This window comes from Tribolium castaneum, chromosome 10 (assembly GCF_031307605.1).
Source record: "Tribolium castaneum strain GA2 chromosome 10, icTriCast1.1, whole genome shotgun sequence".
In the NCBI taxonomy this organism is placed as follows: domain Eukaryota; kingdom Metazoa; phylum Arthropoda; class Insecta; order Coleoptera; family Tenebrionidae; genus Tribolium; species Tribolium castaneum.
This window is the reverse complement of record NC_087403.1, coordinates 533,689-560,612: the sequence shown is the minus strand read 5'-3', so window position 1 is coordinate 560,612 and position 26,924 is coordinate 533,689. Positions and strand designations below refer to the sequence as shown.

Here is a 26,924-nt window from a genome sequence, read left to right as displayed (position 1 = left end):
ACTCGCCCCGTCTTGAGCTCAAAATGGTATCCATAACTTTGGTTCTGTTATTAATCAGGGGCAATTCTTCGATAAATTCGTTCGAAAAACCCAATTCTTTCAACTTTGCGTTAAATTCCTTGTCAGTTGATGCCACAAAAGTGCGAATAATTGCTAAATAAACGCCCAAAATTTCGATGGTTTTTTCTTTCGGCAAATCGAAATCATTTGATATTTTTTCGATGACTTTCAAACGATCTTGTGTGGGGGACTGATTTATTGACAACGCCACTGAAAACCAACGTTTTGTACGAAATTGAGGCTCCAAATTGCACACCTTTCAGGATGTTGTTGAGGCACTCGGGGGGGCATTGTGACGTGGCCAAAGCCACGGTTTTGGGTATTTCATTTAAATTCATCGGAAAAAATGGCACTAATCACAATGGCTAAGACTTTACTGGACTTTGTTGTACTTGTAATTTTGTTAAAACACTACATTGTTTGGTTATGTTAGGTTACGTTCCACCCTAAAATTTGAACAGTTTAAATGTAAAGTGGGGTAAACAGTGTACCACACTTGTACCAGCAACGTATCACTGCTTCATTTAATTAATTAATTGAGAAAATAATAATATTCCAAATCGGTGTTTACAAACATTGAATTCTCAAAAAATATGATCGCCGGCGCGCATTAGATAACTTCAGTCTGGCCCTAAAATAGTTAAAATAACTGGTTGTGTGTTTACCTTAAGTCGGGCCGTTTTTATGTTACTGACTGAGTTTTTGTATAATTTTTTTAATTGTTTTAGTTAAATTGTGGGGCGCTCTATTTGTTTTTTGTTGGTGATTGTTTTCCCAGTCACGTGACAAATATGGCGTCTGGTCTTGGTGGTTTCGGTGGTTGTGTTTTTTGCAAAAATAAAAATGTTGAAGTGAAAAATCGGCGGAAATAGTCAAAAATCGGTTTTAACGAATGCGTGTGCCCAGTTTGGTGTCAGTTGTGGAAGCCCAAAGTAATAATTAATTTTGGTGGAAATCGCGGGCTGATTCGTCAATGTCTAACCTCACTTCCAATGTTTTTGTTTATTGTCTCTGTAACTGAACCCAATCTCTATCGCGGGTGAATCATGGAATTATTGCAGGTTTATTCACTTGCATTCGACTCGCGCTAGCAATTAGAGTGATGAATGAAGAGTAATATCATGGCAGAAGTTGCTTCTCCAAATAAAGATGGAAAAGACTGCGGCTCACCTAGCAAAGACAAGTTATTTGACCCTTCCGTTGACATGCTTGTTAATGACTTCGACGATGAGCGGACTCTAGAAGAGGAAGAGGCACTAGCAGCGGGGGAATCCGAAGACCCCAACGCGGAGCTCTCCAGCTTGCAAAAAGTAAGTTACGGGGGCTTAACCACCTGTCTCACCTTGCGTTTCAGGAGAGTAATATGCCATTGGAGGAGTTGCTTGCATTGTACGGTTATCGTGGCGAAAATCAGGAAAACGAGAGCCCCGTTGAGGAAGATCCCGACCCTTCTGAACCAATGGAAGAGCAAGAGAGCGAAACTGACCCCCCAGACCAACCCTCCAAGCTGCGAGCCCTCTACGAGAACATCCCGGAGAATGACCAAGACGCCGCGCGATTATTACGCTGTAGGAATTTCACTGTTCAAGGGTTCAGGTCTAAAATGTGGTAACTGACAACCACTATTTTGCAAGAAGGCTGTCTCAGTACCTTACATTATTTTGTGTTGTTTCTAGTTTCATAACATTACACCAATATTTTTCTTTTGCTTTATATTACTTACACATTCCGTATTTGTTCAACTAAATCTGGAATAAATTTTCTTAAACATCACAGGCTGTTACGAAAATTGAATTATTGGTTTTAAAAGTTTATTTAATTATTATTATTGTAATTATATTTTTTTCCAAAATTGTAGTGTAGATTTTGGTTAGTTGTATTTGGTAGAAATCGAATGATTTCTAGAAAATTAAAATTTAAAAATCAACAATAAGAATTGGCGATCGTCTGAAATTTTGTTGACACGTGTACTTAAATTGTAATACTTTTTTGTAACTTAATGGCGAATTACAATCTGAGCAGTGATTAAAATGTGCTATAAACCATTAAAATATCTATTAATTACTTAAAATTTTATGATTATTTATTATTATTATTATTATTATTATAGATGTTTCTTAAAATGCTGAAAAATATTATTACTATCTGAATTTTTATTGAATTAATTTTTGGTGCTAACGACAGTTTTTTGAGTATTATTTGCACATCATTTACTCATCGTTTGTTTTAGAAAGACATGAAATAATTTATTTTTGCGGCGTCTTAATATTAATTAATCAGTGAATTAATAATTATTATAAGGAATTGTAGAAAACTTGAGTGCTTATTAGGTTTTTTTGATAATGTAGGCACCAATTTTTTTCAATTATTTGTTAACTGTAGTAAGAATAATTTGTATTTATGTTTTTTGGCTTAAATTTTTGTTCTAGAACATCTAATAATCTTTAAAATTAATTTACAGGGTAAAATGAATCAACAAAGAAACAAATATACAAGTGTTGTTTGTTTGTTTGTACTTGTTATATTTATATTTTAGTGGTTTAATGCTACCATGGTTTAGACACACAAGTATCAGTTACCATGTTTAGGCCCGAACCCATTTAGATCCCAACAAAACGTAACAATTTTTCAGCCGTTTCACGCGTTAGCGAGGAAGAAGAGGAAGATTATGACTACAGTCCAGACGAAGACGAGTGGCGAAAGGTTAATAAGGTTATTTTCCTATTTTATTCATTACTAACATTTCCCTGCATGACGTATAGTAGTTGTGAATGGTAGTCGTTGTGTAATGTTAGTTTTGAATCACTGTCAATTGGAAAATTCGCTCCGAATTTTCCGATTGTTTTCGTCCAATTTTCACGCCACTTGTAATGCTTCTTCTGGCAGACTATTATGGTTGGTAGCGATTACCAAGCCCAGATACCTGAAGGTTTGTGTCATTATGACGACGCCTTGCCGTACGAGAACGAGGACAAGCTTTTGTGGGATCCCCTCGTTATCAATTCTACCGTGACGGAGGATTTTTTGAAAAAAGCGTCCGAAATTTCCAAGCCTCCGATTCCGATGGGCAGTCATTTGCGCGACGACGAGCAAGCGTTGTATTTGTTGCAACAGTGCGGGCACAATGTTGAGGAGGCGTTGAGGCGCTTGCGAATGAACGTGGCCCCAAGCAGCGAAACGATGAGTCTTTGGTCGGAGGAAGAGTGCCGAAATTTCGAGGCCGGGGTGCGATGTTACGGGAAAAATTTCCACCTAATTCAGCAGAATAAGGTAACTGATTGAGCTGTTGTGACGATTTCTAATGTGCTTAAAGGTACGTACACGGTCGGTGGGGGAGTTAGTTCAGTTCTATTATTTGTGGAAGAAATCGGAACGGCATGACATTTTTGCGAACAAAACCCGACTGGAGAAAAAGAAATACACCCTACATCCGGGTCTTACTGACTTCATGGATAGATTTCTGGAAGACCAGGATGGGAGGGATAGGAGCTCGTCCCCAAATGTACAGTGCAGTGTCTCAGACAATAAAAAAAGTGTCTCGGAAAATGCCACACAACAGACGAAGCCAGACGCATAGTCACGATTCTAAATTAGGCTTACTGCAATTTTCATTTCTCCATCATGCAAGCTCGATTTTAATGTTCCTCTTTTACATTCACTTCACGGAACGCAAATTTTATTTATCTATATTTTTATATTTACATATTTCACCAAAATGAGCGAAATTTTATTTTATACACTTATACATTATGTAAATACGATTTTATTTATACATTACTCTAAACCACTTTACAGTTTTGTGTACAGTTTTATGCCGCGTAATTTCATTGTTCGCGCAAGACATCGCGCCTGACCAGTATACAACACACAATACATTTCAAAATGTGAATTTTTGGGTTGCATTCCCCCAAGTCAGGCGCGTAGACTCACGTGACAACGAAACATACAGGCTGTCTTAACGATCCGAAAAACGTCCATAACTTGTTTATTATTTGTGATACTGACTTTTTCTTTTTTTAGTTGATAGCTGCGTTTCTCCTGCATATTTTAAAAATATTGCAATAAATACAGGCTGTCCCAATATTAAAAAAAACACTAAAGGTTTTATGTTTTTTTTATGGAACACCCTAAATTTTATTGCATTTTTGGATGTAGCTTTTAATACTGATGATTTTATGTCAACTTGTATTGGTTGATTTTGCTGAGCTTTTGAAATAATTTGATTTATTGACAAAAACATGCTTTTAAAAAATATTACACAAAAACTAAGAATCCTAGAAAAGTAGGAACCTCACCACTTTAATGGGAAAAGTTCAAAGTTAAATCTTTATCAATTGTTTAGCGCATTGCACTTAAAAACGTAGAAAAATTAAGAGGTTTGTTAAAAGTTGAATAATTTGAAAAAGTTAAATTGAACACCCTATTTTTTGTTTTTGTTTATCTTAAAACATAAAGTTTAAAATGCCTAAATTTAATAACTAAAAAGACTTTAATGTTAATTTCAGCAACAATGCACATTATTCATGAGCATTGTTGCTACCTCAGTAAACCATACCATAACAATAATTTGTTGGAGTTTACACTGAGATTTGAAAGTAAAGGTAACATTGAAGTTATTATTAACTAAAAATTTCACTTTTCGACTACTGAGACAATAGTTAATAATTTTTTTTAATACTTAAAGTTAAATATCTTTGGAGTAAACAATAAAAGATACTTAACTATTAGTATTTTTAAAGAGACAATTTACAGTCTTTTAGATGCAAAAATAAAAAATATTTAAATTATTCAACATTCAAAGAACCTCTATTTTTTTTCTTGATTGTAATGAGTTTAAAAAATGATATCCCATAAATTCTTCTTTAAAATAATGAAAGTTTTACTTTTCTAGAATTCATAGTTTTTATGTTTTAAACTTTTTAAAAAAGCATGTTTTCGTCAAAAAAATAAAAATTATTTCAAATAAGTAAAATTGACAAATAATTGTCAATTGACAAATTGACAATAACAAATAATATCAGTATGAGAAGCTACAACCAAAAATTAAAAAAAAATTTTTGGCGTTTTGAAAAAACATAACTTTAGTGTTTTTTAATATTGGGACACCTGTATATATACCGCAATATTTTTTAAATGATGATTTAAAAAAGAGAAAAAGTCATCATCCTTAATAATAAACAAGTCATGGGCTTTTTCGGATCGTTGGACAGCCTGTGTATTATGTTTTAGGTTTCTTCAGTACATACGTAATTTAAGTTTTAAATTAGTGTAATAAACTAGAGAATTTGGCACATTTTTGGACCATAATGGGTTATTATTATGCATATAGTTTTTTTCTTCAAATCAAGAGGCAATTAGGTGGTGACTGCTGGGGCAGGTCCATGTGTTATTGCACAAGTACTTAAATAACTTCAACTCGTAGTCTAGTCGGTTTGAGAAGTCAGTTTTCTTGGTTGCGTCTTGATTTGGAATTTTGGTCCATAAATGTCAGTTTGTGAAATTTTAATTATAAGAGTGGTAAAGTGGGCATATTTTTACATCTAATTGTTTTTGTACAAACTATAATTCTAATAATTAGGATAGAGATTATAAAATCTTGCAAAGGTTGAATTCGACATACAATTTCGTTTCCTCTCGTACTAGAGTCATTTATTTTTTAAAATAACTGTTTGTAATTTGGCAAAAACTGGACGGACAATTTTAATTTCCTGTGAAACACTGTTATATTTTTTAGATATATGGAAATATTTTTATTGCTTTGTGAGACTTTATCAAATGAATAAATAAAAATCTATTTTTATTAATAGTCGTGGTTTTTGTCGGCCTGGCCTCCGAAACAAAATTCATTAAACCAAGGTGGGAGAATAGTCGAATACATTATATACGTGGACCACACTATATGCTCCCGAATCGGTCAATAAACGGCCATGTACATTGCGACTAAGAAAGAAATAGCTTTTTGAGAGGGGTAAACAAGGACGAAAAACTAGTGCATCCACGTGTAACCTTTACATTTTTCGGAAAAAACATTTATTTAATGACCAATTCAAACTACTAATTATGCAATGTTTTGTTTCATGAAGTAATGTCGAGTTTGGATAATTGTTTACCAAACACCGATGTGCATTTTTGTGGCGCATTTAAAAACAAACCAACATTACGTGAATTCAGTTGTTTGTTTAGAGACTGAATTAAAATGAAAAATTATTTTCCTGCAATTTTCACTCGAAAGTTTGTACAGGGGAAGTTCAAGAGGTCTCTTGGCCTTTAGACCATTTAAACATTGCTTTCACTAAAAATTTATTACTAAAAAACTAAAAGTTCTAGAGCAAAACGGTTTGTTCAAGCAAATTTTTATAGATGTAGAACTCGTTTTTACTCCTAAAACCCAATAAGTTCGATTTTAAAAGGTTTTGCTACATAAACAAAAGTTGACAGTTAAACCCTTTGTTAGTGTGCCGGGAAATTGTGGCGAGTTAGTGTGCTGGGGTATGACATACCCCAAATTATATTTTTTTCTTAACTTAAAATTATTTAAAGATTTTATTATTTGTATGAGTGGACGAATTTACCTATTACCTCAACAAAATCAAAAATAAGTTGCAAAGGTCAAATGCTACAGATTTATAAATCAACAAAAAAATTCTGTTTTTTGATAAAAAAGTACAAACAAAACGTAAAACGTTTGTAAGAGCATAAAAATGGAAGCTCGGATATAGCGCTTAAAAAAACATAAAAATACAATGAAAAATAAAAAAATTGATAGATTAAATCACTTAACATTGCAGAAGGTACCCGAACACCCGAGACAAACCAGTGGCGGCGTTAGTTTTTTGGGGTATGTCATACTCCACCACACTAACCAAGGGTTAGGTAAAACCTTAAAAAATTCGTATCTTCCCTATTTGACGTTGTCGGGAGTGGGTTATGGGTGAAAGTAAAAATGCGTGTGAGAACTAAACAAAATTTATTTGATCATTTTTTCGTTAATTAGTAATACTGTTTAAAGTACAAAAATTGAAGATAGAATTTGACAAGTCGTGAAACTATGACGAGTATTAAATATAACATTAGATATAAAAAAAGTAGACAATTTGTAATGGTAACACATCGAGTAGGTAGTATTAAATAAATATCAGTTCTGTTAATATAAAAGTAGTTTTGAACGTTTTTGAAATGAGTCGCCCACTTACAAAGTATTTTGTGGTTCTCTCATCGAATGCAGTGATATGTGGGGAAGGGAGAAGAAAATACTTGAAGAGCTATAACAAATGTTTATTTAAATGAATGACATGGGCTACAGCTATAACGATGAACCACACACTCAGAGTTTAACACACACACACACTCGACTGAGATCTGAATGTAGAATAATGCACGAAACCCTTGGCCTATCTAACATTCAAAGTTTAGAGAAAATACTTATGACAAAAAAATATCACCATTTACCCTGTGCAAGTCTCTGTTGTTGTCAAAATGCAAGTGACCAACTGTACTCAAGCGGACAGACTTGCTAGGTACTAGCTGAACATATGGTACAGGTACACAACATGAATACACAGTGACGGAAACCAATCAGAAGCCGCCCAAGTAGGGAGGGTAGCCAGGCGGGTGCGCAGGCGCAGGTTGCGGGTAACTATAGTAGGGGTAGTTGGGGCTGGGCATGTGCAAGCCCGGCCCATACCCTTGAGCGTAGGGTAACTGCGGGTAAGCGAGCGGCATGGGCTCGTAGCCACTCCAAGTGGGGGTGGGGTAGAGGGGATATCCCCCGGATGGGGGGTAGTTATACGGCACGGGGCTAGCCCTCGACGTGTAATTATTAAACTGGCCGGAATATTGGTCTGGAGCCTCGCTGAGGGGCGTCTCCCCTTCGGTTATGCTCGGTATTTGGTCGACGAGAGACTCCAAACCCGAGAGACTCTTCGAGGCCAGATCCTGGGGCTGTCGGGGTGACGCGTATTGCGCTTCGTGGGAGGAGTCCATGTAGTGGTAGGGATAGTGGGTCTGCTCGCTATTGGTCGACGGGGCGGGGCTACTGAGCCGACACTCCGCCTCCTCGGCCATACTGGTAGGGGGCTCGAAATCAGGGGGGCCCAGACTAGGGGAGGCCGGCGATCCCAACTGTTCCGAACTAATCGCAGCGCTGATTTCCGAGCTTAAGTCGGAGTGGGTGAAGGGCTGGGAGTGGGGGCGGGGACTAGGGGCGTAGCCTTGTGGTTGGGGGGCGTACAAATTACTCGAACTGTTCGGGGGTGTGAGGGCGGGCCCCATTTGATAGAAATTCGGGGATTGGATCGGTGACGGATGCGAGTAACACTGAGACATGTTGGTCGATGTATTATTCTCGGGTGGGGGTATATCCATGTTCTCTACTTTGACTTTTTTAGGCCGGCCTCTTTTCTTTTTGGGGAAATCACAGTTGGTCGGTGGCGATTTGCGAACCACCGGTTTCGGGGGCGGCTCTTCGCCTTCGACTTTGATTTTTTTAGGTCGACCCCGCTTCTTTTTGCACGGTACAATAGTACCGTCTTCTTTTTTAATCACAGCATTACTTATGTCAGTGAGTTCGGTGGAATATGGATCAGGTTTTGGTTCGGCTTCGTAGCAGGATTTCACACGAGGCTCGGAAAACACCATTTCCGATTCGTCGATTTCGGTTATTACCCCGTTCAAATAATCGCGGAACTTTTTCAAAGCAGCGTAAAACGGTACTTTATCCGCCGCTCGAGGAAGTTGCGCACATCGAGCGCTGGACGACGGCATCACCCACATATACTGAAAAAATTGCACCATATAACAGTTTTTTTCTTTACTTCAACAATATTCATTAAGACATAAGTTTGCGACCAACAGAAATGCAGTATGACGTATGATAGCATTATCAGTTAATTATTATTATTTATTAGATTACCATGGGTATCTGACACTTAAAATCATGCCAATTCGCGGTAGTTATTTGCAGGTAGGAGAGAAAAGAATAATAAGGGTGGCTTTGCCCATTTTGATTTTGATTATTATACAGTATTCTAGTTTATGTTAAAAGTCGTGAAAATTTATTGTTATTACAACTAGTCGAGTCGTAGAAAAAATAGTGTATGCAACACCTACTGTTAAATTCCGCGTATTTGCTACCAAAGCCGAATTCGTGAAGGCGTGCAAATTAATAATGACGATTCATGTGTCGTTATATTACCAATTTTTTTTATTATGTTTTTGTTAAAAATAGAAAAAATACTATGTGTTAGGCATTTCATTTACAAAGCTGTCTTACAAAACTCGTATCATAAACTTCTTTAACTCACCGTGTTTGTGCCGTCGACGAGGTCGGGTTGCCGTCCGAACTTGAAATCCTTTTTTCCGGAGAAGACTTCATAGATCAACTTGCCGTTAAAAACGGCAATCTTAGGTCGAAATTTTCGTAATTTTTCTAATAATATTTGACTACCCTCTTTAATTTCCTTACGAGTTAAATCAGCGCTACCCTTGGTTGCACGCTGTACCATATTTGTAAAGCCAATGCCTACTTGAAGTAATTTATAATCTTCGTCAGCTGATACTTGCTGTTGTGTTAATCCTGATAAATATAAACATTTCCAAAAATGGTTTCCAGGACCGGCATAGTGATGACCCTTATAGGCCGCAAATAAGCCCGGGTTTATCCCAATCTGCGAAATTATCAATCAATCAGTAAACCAACTATCCATTCAGAATCAGACTTACAATGATTATATCTAAATTTTCGGTAAGGTGATCCGGCAATGTTCGTTTGGACACCTCTTCTTCAGGCATCCCGTTAAATCGATCGTGCTTTTTTCGCTCCTTTATAGGCCGAGGAATCCCACCATTCATATCTTGATTATAGCCCGGTCTGGCAAAAACACGCAAAAACGATACATTAATTGCGTTTGTGGAAAACCCAACAAACACAAAAACAATTAATTATGCCAATGAATGCAGTGGCGAATCTAACCGAGACACGGTCGAGTCTATCCAAAAGATTATGTTTAGGCGTTAAAACTACCGACTGCGCCAATTCAGCATGCAAAAAATTATTCCAACTGGCAGCAACACCATTTTGGAAATGCAATGTATGTTGTAAATAGGAAGATGAGACGCCTCTTGTGTCTAGGAAATTCGTTTTGACTGTTTTGCGTTTTTGCCCCTTTTCGGCAAATCGGCACGCCACTGCCGCACGCGATCTGAATCACCGATGGCATTGGATAAGTTCACGAATTTAGGTTGGCCATCCTTCGCACACTTTCACTTGAGCGTTTAGGCTGTAGTATTTTTGTTTTTTGACTTACTCTTCTGGTTTAATCTTCTTTTTCCGCCCCCTTTTCTTGGGTCCTGTTGGTATGAGTTGGTTGTTGAGCGGGGGCATAGGATTGACAAGATGAGGAGGCCCTTGTGCAGCAGCAGGAAGCATCGGAATAGGATCATCGTCAATAAAACTGTAAGGATCTTCGAGTTTTTCACATTTCACTTCATGATTAACACTGGCAGTGTTTGAAAGCAACATATCAGCACTAGTTTCATAACCATCATCATGGGGTTCAAGTTTCATGTTTCTACACATAAGAACACAACCATTAACGTTGTTTAGAAACACTTTCAGTGGCAGAAATGGAGGCTCTTGGCGGAGACATCATGCAGGATGCACTGTTTTATTTTACTGTTGTGCAGTCTAGAATTTTACATCGGTTTCGGTTGCTGGTGTTACAAGCCAAGGTCTTTTAAGGGTTGCTCAAGGCTGTTTTTACTAGGCAACACGTAAACACTGAAGGCTGGCTGGTCGTCATGCAGAAGCGAAAGCCTTTGATAAGCAGCAGGGGTGGTATACAGAGTGTCTCAAAAAGCGTGGACCGGATTTCTGGGAGCGCTGCGATTGAGTAATATCGTTTCGAAATAGCAAGAGAGTAGGCGTTGGAGGTCGCATTTGGGGTCAGGAGGTGTTTACACGTTGTGTTTTGTTTGTACTTACAGCTTGTACTTGTTGGAGAAGGTCACCGGGTGGTTGTTGTAGTCGTAGGTGGCGATGGGTCCGGGTGGTAATGCGGAGACTCCGGAGTCCGGGGCTCCGGTGGCGGCGGCGGCGCCGCCTCCGCCCGCCTCCATGGTGGCTCCCAGCAAAGTGGAGGACTCGCGGAAAAGAGTTGCCACCTGCATCGGCGGTCGTCCCGAGCTGTCGCTCGTCCAAAAACGCAAAAACCGCACACACGTTACATCTAGCTGCTACACTAGCTTTAGAAAAACCCAACAACAACCTCACCCTTTAAAAATAGTCCCAACTCTGTGATTGGTTCAACGAACGTTTCGGAAAAATCAATAGAATGTTATCGGCCTGTATTTTTGTGGAAGCCTTGTTCCGGAGCTCATTGTCGGTGTCTCCGTCGGCGTCGCTTTCTCCGACGCCTGACGTCGCTTTTTCATCAGCGCATTCTAGGAAAAAATGCACCAAACTAAAAAAAATCATAATGACATTATTTCATTACACTCGGTAAGAAAACTGCAATACCGCACCCTCGACTACGTCTACTCTCCACAGAGGGCAACCCCTTTTTCAAACCAATAAAACCACCACTGATAAATTTCCATTTTACACCCTACATTTGGTATTTTTTTTCCCACAAAGTTTCAGTCAGCACCAGTCCTGTTTTTAAAGCTACAACATTTACCTACCCCAGAAACCTTGCTTTTTTTAAACGACTTTCCTTAATGCTCCCCTAAGTCAAAATTTTAGTGAAAAAATTGGAGGCTATCTCGGTTGCCACAAAATGTTTGTTTATTGTTTTTGTAGATAAAAATGTTGAAAAAATTACGTTTATGTTGAAGATTTGCCAAAAAGACTTATGTATTTTGGGTAAAATTCTACCATTTGAACGCATTATTATCGGATAGGTCAAGTTCTTCACGACATACCGAAGTTACGCATAAAATTCGTAATTTTTTTATTTTTCAAAAATAGGTAACTTTTTAATTTTAATTGAGCTCAAATTTGACCTATCTGGATCAGTCATGGCGACCAATATGGCGGCGCCATAACATCATCATAGAATTTTTAAATAGAACGATACCATTTTTCTTGTGTCTCTTTTATATCCCAATTCAGTTCATTGCAGAATTTTGCTATAGCGCATTTAAATTTTTTTAGAGTAAAATAAAGTACAAAATGAGAGTTTCTGTATAAGAAAGGAATTCTGTGTTAAACTATATCCCAGCGACAACCCACTAGAAACTCTCAATTTGTGCTCAATTTCACTCAAAAAAATACAGATGCGTTGTTGCAAAATTTGCCTTTTGTCTAAATACAGAATTTATTCTTTGCTAAAAGATACAGATTGCACGTAAAAGAGCAAAAGTATGAGAGTCAGAAATTCGATTTTCAAACAAAAATTTAAATGAAAATTGTCATTTGTACCGAAAAAAAAAATATTCAGTGAGGGATACAACGGAACTATTATAAAGATTGACTAGAAATTTTCTGTAAATTATTGGAATCATATAGGAATATTTTACATATTTTTCTAAAAATTGGAGAATTTTATAAGCACCTTATATATTTTGCGTCTAAATTTTAACTCTGGTCTTTTGATGACCCCTGCTTTTCCATTCTGTAAAAGTTTTACAGAGAATTTTTTTGTTGTATCTAAATGCTGTAATGTTCAATATTTTTTTATTTTTGAACAAACCAACATTTGTTTATTTGTAATACAAATAATAAATAAGTAATAACTAATATTTTTTAGTCAATAAATTATTGATTATCATTTAATAATTAATGTAAAAAATACGTTCACGCTATCTTATTTATCAATTTATTAGTTTTATCATACAATACCCCACTTTTTTCTTTGATAAAAATTAAGAAAATCAAATAAAAACAAAGAAGGGCGGAGCATGCGCGGTGGGTTCATTGTGACGTATGTGTTTACATGTCGTGTTTTCTGCAGAGTTGTGAAAAACAGTTAGTATCCATTATCAGGACAGTATTTTTGTTTTTTTGTTCGTAAAGTGCTGTAACTGGGTGTTATAAATTATCAAAATTTGGAAAAAGTTTTTACGATTTATTGCAACAATAAACTTGACAGCTGATGGTCAGCTGATGAACGTCAATGAACGTCAATCGTGTTTTGACATTTGTTTAGGTGAAATTTTCTAATACATTTCTAACACCAAATTCTTTATGCAATTACGACAAATTGAAGCTTAATCACTTCCAAAGTTGTTCATTTGCCCTGATCATGCTCTCGACAATGTAAATCGAGTAAATTAAATTCGTACTAGAGGTCAGCACACTGCCTAAATTTGACAACCGACAGTGTTAAATTAGAAAAAAAAAGAACAAAAATGGTAATTGTTGGCAAGGTAACTCCATTGTTAATACTTTTTTGTGTCTATTTTGTATAGTATTGAGGACCGGTGAGGATTTCCCTCAGGACAGTCTACATGTTTGAGGAGCCGTTTCCTTGTTTCCCAAAATATGGCATTAGGAACTCATATTTAGACCTAAATGCGTGACAAGCGTAAAAACAATGGGTAATTGCTTGAAACGGTCGACAACAGATGACATTTCGCTGTTGAGAGGTAGCGACAGCGTACGCGAGTCCTCCTCTGAGCAGCTGGGGCCCCCCAACTACCAGGTACGTGCTGGGCCACTTGTGGCCCACAATGTTTGTATTTTATGCACGTCCCAATTAATTACTTTCATCACTCAAAAAGAAAGTAATAGTTGTTTGCACTCTGGGAGTTAGTGACACTTGCAGAAATTCTTATGCTAATATAAGGAATTGTTTAAAAAAATTAACAATACAGGTATTTTACACAGGTCAAAAAAGAAATATAGACGATCAATTAAACACATAAGAAAAGAAAGAGAAAAAGAAAAAAGAAATAGATTTTTTTAATTTAAGATCACTTTACGATTATTATGGATAACACTCAAAATCAGTGAAATCACATTCCAAATATTTCGCGGTAAAGTAAAAGCTTTATTCTACTTTGTCATCTTATCACTGGTGAGTGATGACTGATGAGTCAACAGTCATCCCTGTTATCTAAGTGTGATCTGTCAACAGCGTCAAGTCCAAATAATTAACAAAATTAAGAGGAAATAGTTTGAACAGATTTTGATAAGTTAAACTAAACAAAAACGAACAACAGATATAGAAAGTAGAAAAAATAGTATGTTACACTCGTTTTATAAGACTTAATAATTACTTCATGTCGGTTAGTACGGACAATTTTTGAAGTCCCTTGAGTATTCTTTATACTAGGTGGGCAACCAATTTGAAACGTTACGTAACCAACATTGCACATGTGGATGAGTTGAGCGTGGATTTGAGGGTGTTCTGTTTGCAGGAGCCCCTCCCCATCCAAGCGGCTTCGCCCGTGTACCACCCGTCGCCGAGCGTGACGCGGTCCGTGGCTCAGCTAACCGAGGAGGAACAAGTGAAGATAGCTAAGCGTATAGGTCTGATTCAGCACCTGCCGACGGGTTTGTACGACGGGTGTAAGAAAGCCCGTGAGTGTGTGATTTGCATGGTGGAGTTCCTGGTGGGAGATGCCCTCCGATACCTCCCCTGCATGCACACGTATCATATGAGTTGCATCGATGATTGGCTTATGAGGAGTCTGACGTGCCCCAGCTGCATGGAGCCCGTCGACGCGGCTCTGCTCACCAGTTACGAGACCAATTGACAGCCAGTGCCTTGCAACTGATCGGGAAACTGTGATCTGAACTGTTAAGGGCGTGAATGGAGAGTGGCTGTGATCCTCATTTAGCTACTTATAGCACAAGCTTAACTAGCTACTTGAGATGACTGTATATAGGTAGAGGTAGCAGTCTGTTTATTCTAAGTTACTTGGTTTTAAGTGGTGATTGTCTGATCAAACTGCGCACGAAAGCAGCTCACCGAGCAAACTCATACGAAACTGTTCACCATTTTTTATTTTAACTATATACACTGTAGGGTAGCTAGGAAATGGAAGTGGTCAACATATTTTAAAGCTTCATCGTCGATTTTAGACACAATAGACTTAAGGACAAACTAACTAAACACATTTTATCTAACATCACGTCATTGTGATAGCCATTTAGACTAAGTATAAGCTAAAAATGCATTTTCTTTTACTCCCACGCAGTACAGGGTGACACAAAATTTTCATTCATACAAGACTTCCAGATTTGACTGTAACCTGTCTTATGTTTTATTTAATTCTCATGGTTCATTACTTCAGGAAGAAATCACTGGCCTATAAGCCCCGTTCACTTTTGTGATATTAATTGTTGCATTCTGAGTTACGTAATTCTAGACACCATTAGTTGTTTGATGGTTGTTAGATTGGCAACGCAGGATGAAAAAACTAAATATATACTGGCTATACTGGGATTTTTAAATAATCGAAAAATAAATACTTTTAAAAAGGCCGGAAATACTAACCTCTTGCAACACGTAAAATTATTTTCAAATATACGGGGTGTTTCAGATGTGAGCTAGAATAGGAACATTTTTTTCAATTCCTGCACCCTATTTTTTGTTTTTGCTTATTAAAGATTATTAAATTGTCTTTCTGTCCAATGTCTAAAGTTAATAACTTCAAAGATATTTGACACCAAAAGTTGATTTCAGCAACAATGCATATTACTCATGAGCATTTCCAGTTAACATCTTTGTGTTTCAGGTACTTTTTACCATTTATGTGAAGAAACATAAACATCTCGTTAAATGTGAAATTTGAGCTAAAATACGTTTTAGAAACATTCTTGAAATATTTTTCTACTTTGGTTTTACAAATTCTTCATTGAGAAACTGAAAGTAGTTTCACAAAGAGAACTTTTGTGCAACTCCTTTTAGTAAATTTTTAGGAGTTGTATTGGCAGTGCTGGGCTGGGTATGATCAGTCATCACTGTCGTTTTGTGTGTGATCTGTCAACAGTATCAAGTCGTTTATTGATAAAGCCCGAAAAAAAATTTACAAAATTAAGAGGAAATAGTTTGAACAGATTTTCATAAGTTAAAGTAAACAAAAATAGAAAGTAAAAAAATAGTATATTACACTCGTTTTATATAACACTTAATTGTGGCACTCCTTCGTCGTGCTCCAACAGAATGAGAGTCACAATAGAACGTCTTATAAAACTCGTATAATAATGTGACGTACCAAGATGTATTGAACAATTGATTTCATTTGATCTGTTTAATGTTGCACTAATGTTAAATAAAGCAAATGTTTCTTAAAAATATATATTAGAAATTATACAATACAAAAAAAAACAATCTTAAACAGGAAATAAACAACTTCGCAAAATAATTATTAATTTTTAATGAAAAAATAAATCTAACCAACAACTAGATAAAATTAGGAAATGTTTACACGGAAAAAGACAAACAAAATGGAACTATCATGTCTTGAAGCGCCAATGGATTTAAATCCGGTAGACAATAAAAACAAAATTGAATCTCAATTTTTTAATAGGTGATTTATAAACTCAATATCAGTGTCGTAGAATTCGTTGCAAAAGTGACCGGGCTTGTTATTTAGTTGAAAACTTAGTCCAGCAAAAAGTTTGTTTTATCCTGTATGGCTAGGTGGTGAACTGGTTAGCTTGCGATTGAGTGAATTTTCGGGGCTTGCTTCCAAGTGCCAAGTTCGACATTGGGGTTGTGGTTGTGGCTCCAAGCCGTTCAGATTTTCATTACTTAAAACTTGAGCGGAAGTACGTCCAGTTCATATTCTCGTATTATTTCTAAATAAGTGATATATCAGTAGCTTGTTAACGCAATCTACTCTCTATAAGCAGATTAGTTTCTTCGCTGTTACATGTTTTATTTTGAATGATGAAATTTTAATATTTGACTAGGAATACTTACAAGTTTTATACAACATTGTATAGGATTTTCAAAGTGATAGCTATACATATATATCGGTTACGTTGGTGTGCTGTGCTTACGGATCAGTTAGGTTATTGAAGGTGTTATATTTAGTACTACGCGATCATTTCTATTACTGCTAGGAGCGTTTTCCGCAAGAATCAAACATGTTCATATTACCTTTGTTCTTTAATAATAAACATGCAAATGTGATATGGTTTTTAATTCTACTAATTTTGTATTGCTTTGTTTACGTTTTACACATATTTTAACAATCCTACCAACAATAAATTGTACAGTTTCTATTCTGAGTGTTGATACAATTTCATACAAAATAAATATCTAATAATAACATTACGAAACATGACTCGTTTTTCTGCCCTTCCGAATCCCTCAGGTCATTCACACAATTCGTGTTTATGTGTTAATTAATGACTAATACTGAAAACATCCGAAGATATTTTTTAATTTGATTAGTTGTGGAGAAATAAACAATATTTTATAGTACGGCATTTGATTATGAATTTGTTTTGCTCCCGCTATCTGATTCAAACCGAAGGAAAGTTACGAGATAAAAAACTGATAAACCACACTACTACCGCTGATTTTGCTTCTAGAAATAGTTTTTCATTGATAAAAAACAAGCGTGTGCGCCGTTACGTTTGGACATGCGGATACGTACGTTAAGCGAGTGATTAATATGCATGTTAAGAGATTATGACATCTAGATCACCTTTCGAGCACTCCTTGACCTGCGACCTATAAAGCATCACTAGCACGCGACGAATCGAGTTATCCGTTTCTCCGAAACGAGAATTATTTTGCGGGCCTACGGAGGAACCAAATTTAATCGGCCGCAGTTGCTCAATTATTTTATTGTGTAATTCGTACTTTGCACAGTTTGGTGCCGGGGCAAGCGTGGAACGGGGGAACTACCCAAACGTTATTCACACTGGAATAGCGGCGCGTGCCTTAATTAATTAATTATAGAACTGCGTATTTACAACAAGTTATTTTAGTAATAAGCGTGGTGTAGAGTTCATATTCCCAGTATCATTTTTAAAACAAATTGCAATCATATCTTGGAGTATTCAAAACAGTAAACAGGAATACATCTAATGATTTACTACTGCGCAGGAGTTAATCAGTTATTTTGACTTTCGTGTCAAAGTTAAATAATCTCGAAGCGAATTTCTTTCATCTGACATCTGTTCGTAACCCATTGGCGGATTTATAGTAAAACTGATTAGTGATTAAGCGGGTTCAAGGTTGCGCGAAAACAGTGCAAAAACGTAAAAGAACAAGAAACGAATGACTTGGGAACAACTATTAAAATATATTGTCCTGGTCAGGAACTACGACAAAAATCGGGCGATAAATGCATTTTGAGTTGATTATTCCAAGTGGCTTATGCCGTTTGTTATCGCATCGATACTGCTTAAAAATATAATTGTTTTGAAAACAATTAATCTGTTGACCTGGCTCAAACTAATTATTATTTTCAGAGGCCAGTCCGATTAAATATTTACTATGCGATTGTAAACAATAACACGGCCAATTTGGCGAATCCCTAATTAAAAATCCGAGTTCTAGAACCCGACAATGCAAAGATGTGGCGGATTTCGTCATGTTTGGCAACGTTTGGCAATAATTAATTACATGCTAAAAGTTAAACAACGCGGGGTGATAACGCGCTACACACGAATTGGGTTAATCCTTTCGTTTAATTTACAAATTTGAGAGCGATAAGATATAAACCCGAGTACGCGGAAGTTTAGAAATGATTAGCACAGTTATTTGTGTCCGTACCTACAATACTAGAAGGGCCACCGGGTTCAAATTTTTTCTAGCGTAATAACTTTGTGATAGTGATATCGTGACTCATGACGGGGCCATAGTACAGGTCCGGGATCGTCACCCAAGGACCGATTGAAAGCGCCGCCTGCCAGTGTCAAAAAGGAGTGACAACCGCAGTTGAAAAAAAAAAATTATCGCTCGGTTGAGACATTCCATGAATGTTGAACTCGGCTTTTGGGCTTTCACTTCCTGGTAACAATGGAGCTTTTCCACTGAGAAAGCGAATTTCGTTGGATTATCGCGCTCAAATTCCATGCTCGAACTCTGACCTGGTTTTTCGAAACGCATTACGTAATTTGAGCTAATGTTAAGCCTTCGATTTTAGGATTTGTCGATGCCAATATATTTCATTTTACGGAGATACTAAAGTCAGCTAGTGACCCGTAACCTCCTCTGCTCACAAGCACACTTTTGCCGCATGGTTTTGATATTGTAATCCCCTTTACGAGATTAAAGGACATTCCTTCACTTCAAAATTTTAACAGCTTCGCTGATAAACACTAGAAGCGGCTATTTTAGGGAAATAAACAACTATTAGGAAGCTATTTATAAAAACAAAATAGGAAAAAAATTATCACAAGTTTCACAACAACACGAAAATCTTCCAAAATCGAGGAGAAATTTGTCTCATTCCTCGGTACAGCAAATTCGGCAAACACAAGCAAAGATAAAAGACGTTTAAAGTAAACAAGCTGATAGACTCGAAAGCTCTCGGAAACGGCATCAAAGAGCAAATAACTCACATTATTTTTGTTTAATTCATCGTTTTGTCAATTTTTTTCTGATTATTTGAAACTATATTTGTATTTGTATTTTAATTTTCTTTTTTCCCCTCAGGTATCGAAATTATTACATTCAAATATTTTGAAAAAAATTAACAAACCCTATTTTTTTAAACTTTAGTTTGTTTGGAGAATTTTACTTAAGAAAAGAATTTAAGAAGAATATCTTAAGAAAAATCTTGAAAAGGGTACAGAAATAATATTATACATAGAATAATTTGGCAAAATTCTAAACGAACTCTAGAAATATTTTGAAAAGACGCAGTGGAGTTAAATTTTTTTTTTGAGAATGTAGTAAGAGTGTATATAAAATAATTTTGAGTAGAATCTAGAAAATAATTGTAAAAAAGCTTGTGAAAAAAGAATCTAGGAACGACTTCACAAAAGAATCAGATAGAAGTTTTTAGAAAAGTCTAGAAAAAACTAGAGGAGTAATGATAACAAATAATCAAGAAGGATTTTAAACTTGAAGAATTTTCAAACGAAGCAAAGTAAAATCTAAAAGACAATTTGAAGAATGTTAGAATTTAGAAGTGTTTGTAGAAGAATCTAGAGAAAAATTTTTACAAGAATCTAAAGATGTATTAATAAAATAATCCAAAGATTTTAGATCTATATAGACGGCTTTTCAAAAGTATCAGAGAAGAGTTTTAAGAAAAATCTAGAGAAAAGAATCGAGAAGTAATGGTAACGTATAATCTGGAAGGATTTTAGAGAAAAACTAAAGAGCAATTTTCAAACAAAGCAAAGTAGAGAGTAAAAGAGAATTTGATGATTGTATTAAAAAATTTGAAGTGTTTGTAGAAAAAAGAATCTAAAGATGTATGTATAAAATAATCCAAAGAAAAGTCGGGATTCTAGATCTTGAGACAGCTTTGTAAAAGTATTGGAGAACAATTTACAGAAAAATATAGAGAAGAATGGAAAAGTAATGCTAATAAATCATCCGGAAGGATTTTAAGCGAATACTATAGAGGAATTTTCAAACGAAGCAAAGTATAATCTAGAAGAGAATTTGGAGAAGGTTGACAAAATTTCGAAGTGTTTGTAATCTAGAGAAAAGTTACTAAAAGAATCTAACGATGTATGTATTTAATAATAATATATTAAAAAAGAAGAGTTTGGATTTTAAATGTAGAGACAAATTAATAAAAGTATCAGAGAAGAGTTTAAGCATTAAAAGTGGTAATTTCAAATGATGTAATAAATGAGGCAATAACAAGAAGATTTGTGTGTAATTCTAATGATCAAAACAATTTATTTTATTTGAATTTTAATTTCATTACCAGAAAGATAAAGGAGTGTGTTATTAAAAACCGCAAACAAAAATGTCGCTTGTCATAAAAAATGACGTCATAAATTCTGAAATAATGTCACAATACTTCACCCTGTTTTTGGATTTTTTGAAAAAAATAACTCAAAAACAACTTTTTTACGCATTTTTTGCACATTTATGTTAGAATGACGCGGTACAGAATTTTTTGAAACAGCGACTTTAAATTGATTATAAATTCATAAGGATTTTAGAAAAATTCTAAAAAAAACACATGCACACTACTTTTAGCAGAAATAAAAAAGAACAAAGACAATATAAATAATAATTTTGATTTTTTTAATGCACTGGTGAATTATGGCTTTTCCCAAACAAGCTTATTAATATTTTACGACATCCACAAAAATCACTAAGTCCGGCACTGATATCAGGTATAGCATAGTTTAACATATTACATACCTACTTAAAATATTTTAAATAAAAACACATGAGATTGTTTTTCGTTGAATACGAAATTTTGTTAATTAATCGCACTGATAAAGATTGTTTACAGTGACAAGAGAAAAATGTTGCAAATCTCGTAAATATGAAAAAAACAGTTTTTTGGTTCCATACTCGGAATTTAATGAGAAAAGCGCTTCCTCATCTTTTCAAGAAAAGAATGCTTCCAAGTTCGAAGTTCGTCTGCCACTAACCTTGTCTAGGCCTTGGAGGCCACCTCATGAAGTACTTAACATTTTCTGAAAGCTGTTCCTTCCTACGTGACATAGCACGTGCTGAAACCACCGAATCGGTATCATCTAAATTTGACATAACGGCTACTCTAGTTCTGATAGAACCTCAGGTTCAAGGTTCATTTCTATCATCCGTTACAGAAATGCCAAGAACTCGAGAGTGGGGAATTAAATCGCTGTGTTTTAAGAGTGCACTTCTCGGCACCAATCTAGTTTAAAATCATCTGTAAACAACGCAAAATGGGCACCAGAGCCGTTTTGGTGTTGCTGATTTTCCTCTCGGTCGGTCGCAGTGATCGAAGTTTGCGGTCGGTTTTTGGCGCAATTTTCGTTCCGGGCACGCAGTTCAGCCAATCGGAGAACAGTGTGAGCCAGAGCGCGCCCCCAGAAGCCCCCCCGATGGCCTATTCGGTCACCGAGAAGGAGTTCACCGCGTTGCGGATCGAATACATCAAAAACCAAATCCTGAAGAAGCTCAGGCTGAAGGAGAAGCCCACGGTGGCTTTGGCCGAGCTGCCCAAGCCAGTCAAGGAGTACGACAATTTGATACCGGACCAGGAGGATAATTTGCACAGTGGATACTCGGAGGACTTCTACGGGAAGACCACGCAAGCCATCATCTTCCCCTATGAAGGTATGGCAGCTGCACTTTGCTCTTTTTACTGTAAACAAGTATCATAGTTCGAAATTCCACTCGGAATCCCAATAAACAATCTTTATCACCACGATAATTTTCTCTGCCAATTATTACAAACAAGCCATTTTTCCTTATAGGAAGAAGACACACAGGCTAACCCAATTTCGACTCAATTCGGCCTTGTTTAGTGTTATTTCGTCGTCAATAAAGTAATCTCAAGTGAATTTCTTTTAATAACCCTGAGTTTTGCTCTTGTTTACTATAGTTTACTACTTGTCAGTATAACACGCTAAAGCACTGACTCAACAAAAAAGGACTCTTATTCTAGTGCCTCAGTCTCAGTCTAAAGTGTTCTGTGAGATCTTTGTATGGAAAAATAATTCTATTCTTGTCTTTCCTTTTTAAGTAATTTTTTTACTAAATCTGGTTTTTGTTGTAGATGAGGCTCGATGTTTGCGAAAAATTCGCTTCCCCTCAGTTTGCGTCCCTTTCCAAATGCCCACTGATATCCACTCGACCGATGTTAGCACGGCTGAACTTTGGTTTCACAAAGTGCCTGATAATCTGGACTCCCATAATCAAACTTTCGTGGTATCGGAAGTTGCCCATTGGGACACCAATAAGAGTTTCCAAAAAACGAAGCCTATAGCCATCCAGGAAACGAGTCTCACAGGTACTTTTTCACTTTGCGTTTCAAAATAAATAGTAACAAACAAGTTTCATAAAAAGCACGAATTGTGAAAAATATGAAACGAGTTTTTTGTACTTTTTTGTAATTTGACGTTTCTAAACGAAATTTTTACATTAATTGATTTAGGAATTGCTGTGACGATTCGTAATGTCTTAGTTTTAAAAGCGAACTTTATCTTTTTCCACATTTGCCCTCCAAAAAAACTGCAGCGTGTTACAATTACATTTAAAAAATTATTTGTGCGGTAGTAATTTTGTTATTAAAAGGTCAATAAGTTTTGTACAGAAACAATTTTAAAGAATAGTCTAAAGGAAAAAATCATAAGCGAAACTATAACAGAATTTTGAAAAAAAACAGAGTAGAATCTAATAAGAAGAGTGCTAAAGAAAAATCTGGAAGAATTCCCAAGAAGAACTTTGAAAAAACGCGAAGTAGATTCTAACAGAGAATTTAAAAAAAAAATTAAAGGTGCATTTACGAGTATAAAATAATTTGAAAAAGAGAACTTAGAATCTAGAGAAGGATTTCTAAAAGAACCAAAAGACGTATTTATAAAATAATTCGAAAAAGATTTGGGATTTTAAATCTATAGACGGCTTTACAGAATTACAAGAGAAGCATTTAAAAAAAAAAGAGAAATAAATAGTAAAAGTAATTCTAATAAGTAATCTAGAAGGATTTTAAACGTAAACTATAGAGGAATTTTCAAACGAAGCAAAGTAGAATCTAAAAACGAATTTGGAAAATGTAGAAAATGTAAAAAAATGAGTAGAGTCTAGAAAATAAATGCAAAGAAAAATCTAGAGAAAAATTTCTAAAAGAATCTAAAGACGTATTTATAAAATCATCCAACGAGTCGGGATTTTTGATCTAGAGACGGCTTTACATAAGTGTATCAAAAAAGAATTTTAAGAAAAATCTAGAAAAAAGTAGAGAAATAATGCAAATAAATAATCTGGAAGGATTTTAAACGAAAATTATAGAGGAATTTTCAAACGAAGCAAAATAAAATCTAAAAGAGAATTTGGAGAACGTATAAAAAATTTAGAAGTTTTTGTAAAGAAAAATCTAGAGAAGAGTTCAATTCTAAAAGAATTCAAAAATGTATTTATGAAATAATCCAAAGAGTCGAGATTTTAGATCTAGAGACGGTTTTACAAAACTATCAGACAAGAATTTTAAGAAAAATCTACAGAGGAATTTTCAAATGTAGCAAAGTAGAATCTAAAAAAGAATTTAGAGAATGTAGAAGAAATTTAAAAGTGTTTGCAACGAAGAATCTAGAGAAGAATTTCTAAAAGAATCTGAAAAGTTATTTATAAAATAATCCAAAGAAGAGTCGGAATGTTATGGACGATTTTACAAAAGTTTTACAAACTTTTAAAAAAAATTCAGAAAAGAGGAGCGTACGTAATAATAATAAATAATCTGAAAAGATTTTAAACGAAATCTATAGAGGAATCATCAATTGAAGCAAAGTAAATTATCTAAAAGCGAATGTAAAAAATATGTAGAAATGTTTACAAACGAATTTTTAGCAAGGCGTAGAAAATAATTGTGAACAAGATTCTAGAGAAGAATTTCTAAAAGAATTTAAAGCTGGATTTGTAAAATAGTCCAAAGCAGAATCCGAGTTTTAGATCGAGAGGCGCTTTTAGAAAGCAGTCCACACAAACCATCCTAATGGATAAACAATAAAAATTTTAAACGAAACTATATATTCTGAAACGACAAAAGTTTAGTGATGTAGAAGAATCTAGAAAAGAACGAATCTATAAGTAGATTTATAGAATAACCTTTGAAGAATCCAGATTTCAGCTAAAAGAATCAGATAAGAATCTGAGAAACAATCTGGAACTCTCAATCTGGAATTATAAACGAAACTAGAGAAGTGATTTTTAAAGACAAAGAGTGGAATCTATGAGCGAATTTGGAAACTGTTTATATGTTTATTTAACTTACGTTGATTTTTGTGATTCGTGTTTTGTGCAATAAATAAATGTATCATTTCTACGAAAACGAATTTTTTTTAATTCAGCAATTCGAAAAAAAAATTTTTTTTTTATTATTTCAAGAGGGTTGGCTGAAGGTGGACGTGACGTACGTGGTGAAAAACTGGCTCGATTTCCAAGACTCGCCAACGCACGCCATCAGCGTGGCTTGCAAGACCTGCGGCATGGACAAGAACCAGTCTCCCATTTCGTTTTCGAGCGAATTTAAGCCGTTTTTGGTGGTCTACACCCACTCGCAGCAGAGGAGGTCGCTGCACCGCCGGCCGAAGAGGGCAACGAAGTGCTCCGCAGGCCGGAACGAGTGCTGCAGGGAGAGCTTCTACGTCTCGTTTGCGGACATCGGCTGGGACGACTGGATCATGAGTCCTGCAGGATACGACGCCTACTTCTGCAAAGGCTCGTGTGTCACAGCCTCCGCGCTGACGCTCAGCGCCACGCAACATAACAGTATATTACAGGTGAGTGAAAAAACGGCGATTTGTTGGTTTTGTTATTTTTTTTTTGTTTACAGAAAGTCATGTACGGGCAGAATAAAAATCGCGGCTCGCGACCCGAATTGACTCCCTGTTGCGCTGCAACGCAGTTTCAGCCGCTGCAGCTGGTTTATATGGACAATAATAAAACTATGATGACGAAAGTTCTGTCGAATATGATAGTGGAAAGTTGTGGTTGTTGGTGATGACACTGTAACAGTAACAGTATTTTGTTTCGTGATTTTTCACGTGCAACTAACCAAAGCGAGAGATACCAAAAATTGGGGAAATTTTCGTTTTAGAATTTTTCGCCAGGCGAGGATTTTCTACGTCAATTTAATTTATTTCTTAGTTAATTTTATGTCAAGCTATGTTATATTTATTTTATGTGTATTTTTTAATTTTATAAGTAAACCAATTGAGCAAATATGCGTGTTTTTATCCTTCCTCTTCCAAATAATTCCAAATAAACAGTCCTGAAATTATTGTCACTTCAGTTGTGAACAATTATTGATATTAAAAAAAAACACGACAACAATGAATTTAATACATCTAAAAAAACACATTAACTTTATCAAAATTTAATTTTCGATGAAGAAAAAAACATTAAATCATATTAAAAAAACACTTGTGTTCGATCTGTTTTTTATTATAATTATTAAATTAGTAAGATATTAAACATATTTTATTTTGGAAAATCACTTCGTTTATATTTTTTGCGTTTATTATTTGATAATTTGTTCAATTCTTGTAAAAATAATATTATTTTTGTTTTATTTTTAGTTCGACAATTAAAAAAATGGTTCAATTCATAAAAAATCTGCTTTGAAATGAGTTTGTCTCATTCCATAGAGTTTTTTAGAAAAGTGTTTGTATTTTTTGTTGAAGAAATGCCACATCTATAATTTTAGAAGTTGATTTAATTTTTGCAAGAAATTGCAGAAATATGTTCAAAATTTAATTATTCAGCATATTTTGTTCTAATTATACTATTGCAAATAGCAGATTTAAAAAAATGCAAAAGATGCCATTTTTGAGTGTAATAATTTAAATCTGTTTCTTCTTTCTTAAATTAAAAAAACCGTCTAGTTCATATAAAAATATGCATTGAAATCATTTATTCTAATGGGTAAAACAATAATTTTTTAGAAAATGTTTATATTTTTGTCGAATGAATGTCAGAAAATGTGAGATTTTTTTTAGTAAAAGCTTCTCCAATTTTACGAGATTTTTTAATTTCAAAAATATATTTTAAACTTAATTAGTCAGTTTATTTTCTTTTATTATTATAACATCTCAATTAAAAAAATGGGTAAGCGACTTTTATAAAAAAAGAGTTGTTTAATTTCAATATGTATTGAAATAAGTTATTCTGGCTTGTATCGTTTGTATCGAATTAGAACTGTTCATATGAATATGTGCCAGAAATCGTATAAGATTTTTTATTAATATCGCTGATTTTATAGGATTTTTTAACAAAAAATTACTAAAATATAATGTAGGTACATTCCAAATTTAATTGCATACTTAACTT

General features: G+C 35.2%; 4 protein-coding genes across 9 annotated transcripts; 3 read left to right on the top strand and 1 right to left on the bottom strand.

Annotated features, from left to right (window-relative positions):
• The first annotated feature begins 850 nt into the window (after positions 1–850).
• LOC658701 (mesoderm induction early response protein 1) lies at positions 851–5,866 on the top strand. 3 transcript variants are annotated; one of them, XM_008195421.3, is made up of 6 exons: positions 851–992; positions 1,122–1,370; positions 1,415–1,628; positions 2,693–2,772; positions 2,947–3,330; positions 3,374–5,866. In XM_008195421.3, the coding sequence occupies exons 2-6, from the start codon at positions 1,167–1,169 to the stop codon at positions 3,635–3,637; spliced, it is 1,146 nt and encodes a 381-aa protein (XP_008193643.1). In that variant the 5' UTR covers positions 851–992; positions 1,122–1,166; the 3' UTR covers positions 3,638–5,866. The 3 variants fall into 3 exon arrangements, with proteins under 3 accessions (XP_008193643.1, XP_008193636.1, XP_970158.2); XM_008195414.3 differs by having other exon boundaries at positions 853–1,073; XM_965065.4 differs by having other exon boundaries at positions 855–1,073; positions 2,693–2,763.
• A 1,453-nt stretch (positions 5,867–7,319) lies between these two features.
• Positions 7,320–11,505, bottom strand: Tdg (Thymine DNA glycosylase). 2 transcript variants are annotated; one of them, XM_965127.4, is made up of 5 exons: positions 11,042–11,505; positions 10,365–10,628; positions 9,781–9,928; positions 9,363–9,725; positions 7,320–8,835 (listed from the first exon to the last, which is right to left on the bottom strand). In XM_965127.4, exons 1-5 carry the CDS (start codon positions 11,224–11,226, stop codon positions 7,636–7,638), a joined length of 2,160 nt encoding a protein of 719 aa, XP_970220.2. In that variant the 5' UTR covers positions 11,227–11,505; the 3' UTR covers positions 7,320–7,635. The 2 variants fall into 2 exon arrangements, with proteins under 2 accessions (XP_970220.2, XP_015840398.1); XM_015984912.2 differs by having other exon boundaries at positions 10,365–10,511.
• On the top strand, positions 10,372–17,144 carry Rnf11 (Ring finger protein 11). Of its 3 annotated transcripts, none has more exons than XM_008195467.3 (3): positions 10,372–10,513; positions 13,468–13,700; positions 14,419–17,144. In XM_008195467.3, the coding sequence occupies exons 2-3, from the start codon at positions 13,593–13,595 to the stop codon at positions 14,755–14,757; spliced, it is 447 nt and encodes a 148-aa protein (XP_008193689.1). In that variant the 5' UTR covers positions 10,372–10,513; positions 13,468–13,592; the 3' UTR covers positions 14,758–17,144. The 3 variants fall into 3 exon arrangements, with proteins under 3 accessions (XP_008193689.1, XP_970287.1, XP_008193677.1); XM_965194.4 differs by lacking the exon at positions 10,372–10,513 and adding an exon at positions 12,916–13,024; XM_008195455.3 differs by lacking the exon at positions 10,372–10,513 and adding an exon at positions 13,032–13,410.
• Positions 17,145–21,550: 4,406 nt separating this feature from the next.
• On the top strand, positions 21,551–25,817 carry daw (dawdle). The gene is made up of 4 exons (XM_965262.4): positions 21,551–22,211; positions 22,654–22,887; positions 24,981–25,375; positions 25,429–25,817. The coding sequence occupies exons 1-4, from the start codon at positions 21,818–21,820 to the stop codon at positions 25,594–25,596; spliced, it is 1,191 nt and encodes a 396-aa protein (XP_970355.1). The 5' UTR covers positions 21,551–21,817; the 3' UTR covers positions 25,597–25,817.
• The last annotated feature ends 1,107 nt before the right edge of the window (positions 25,818–26,924 follow it).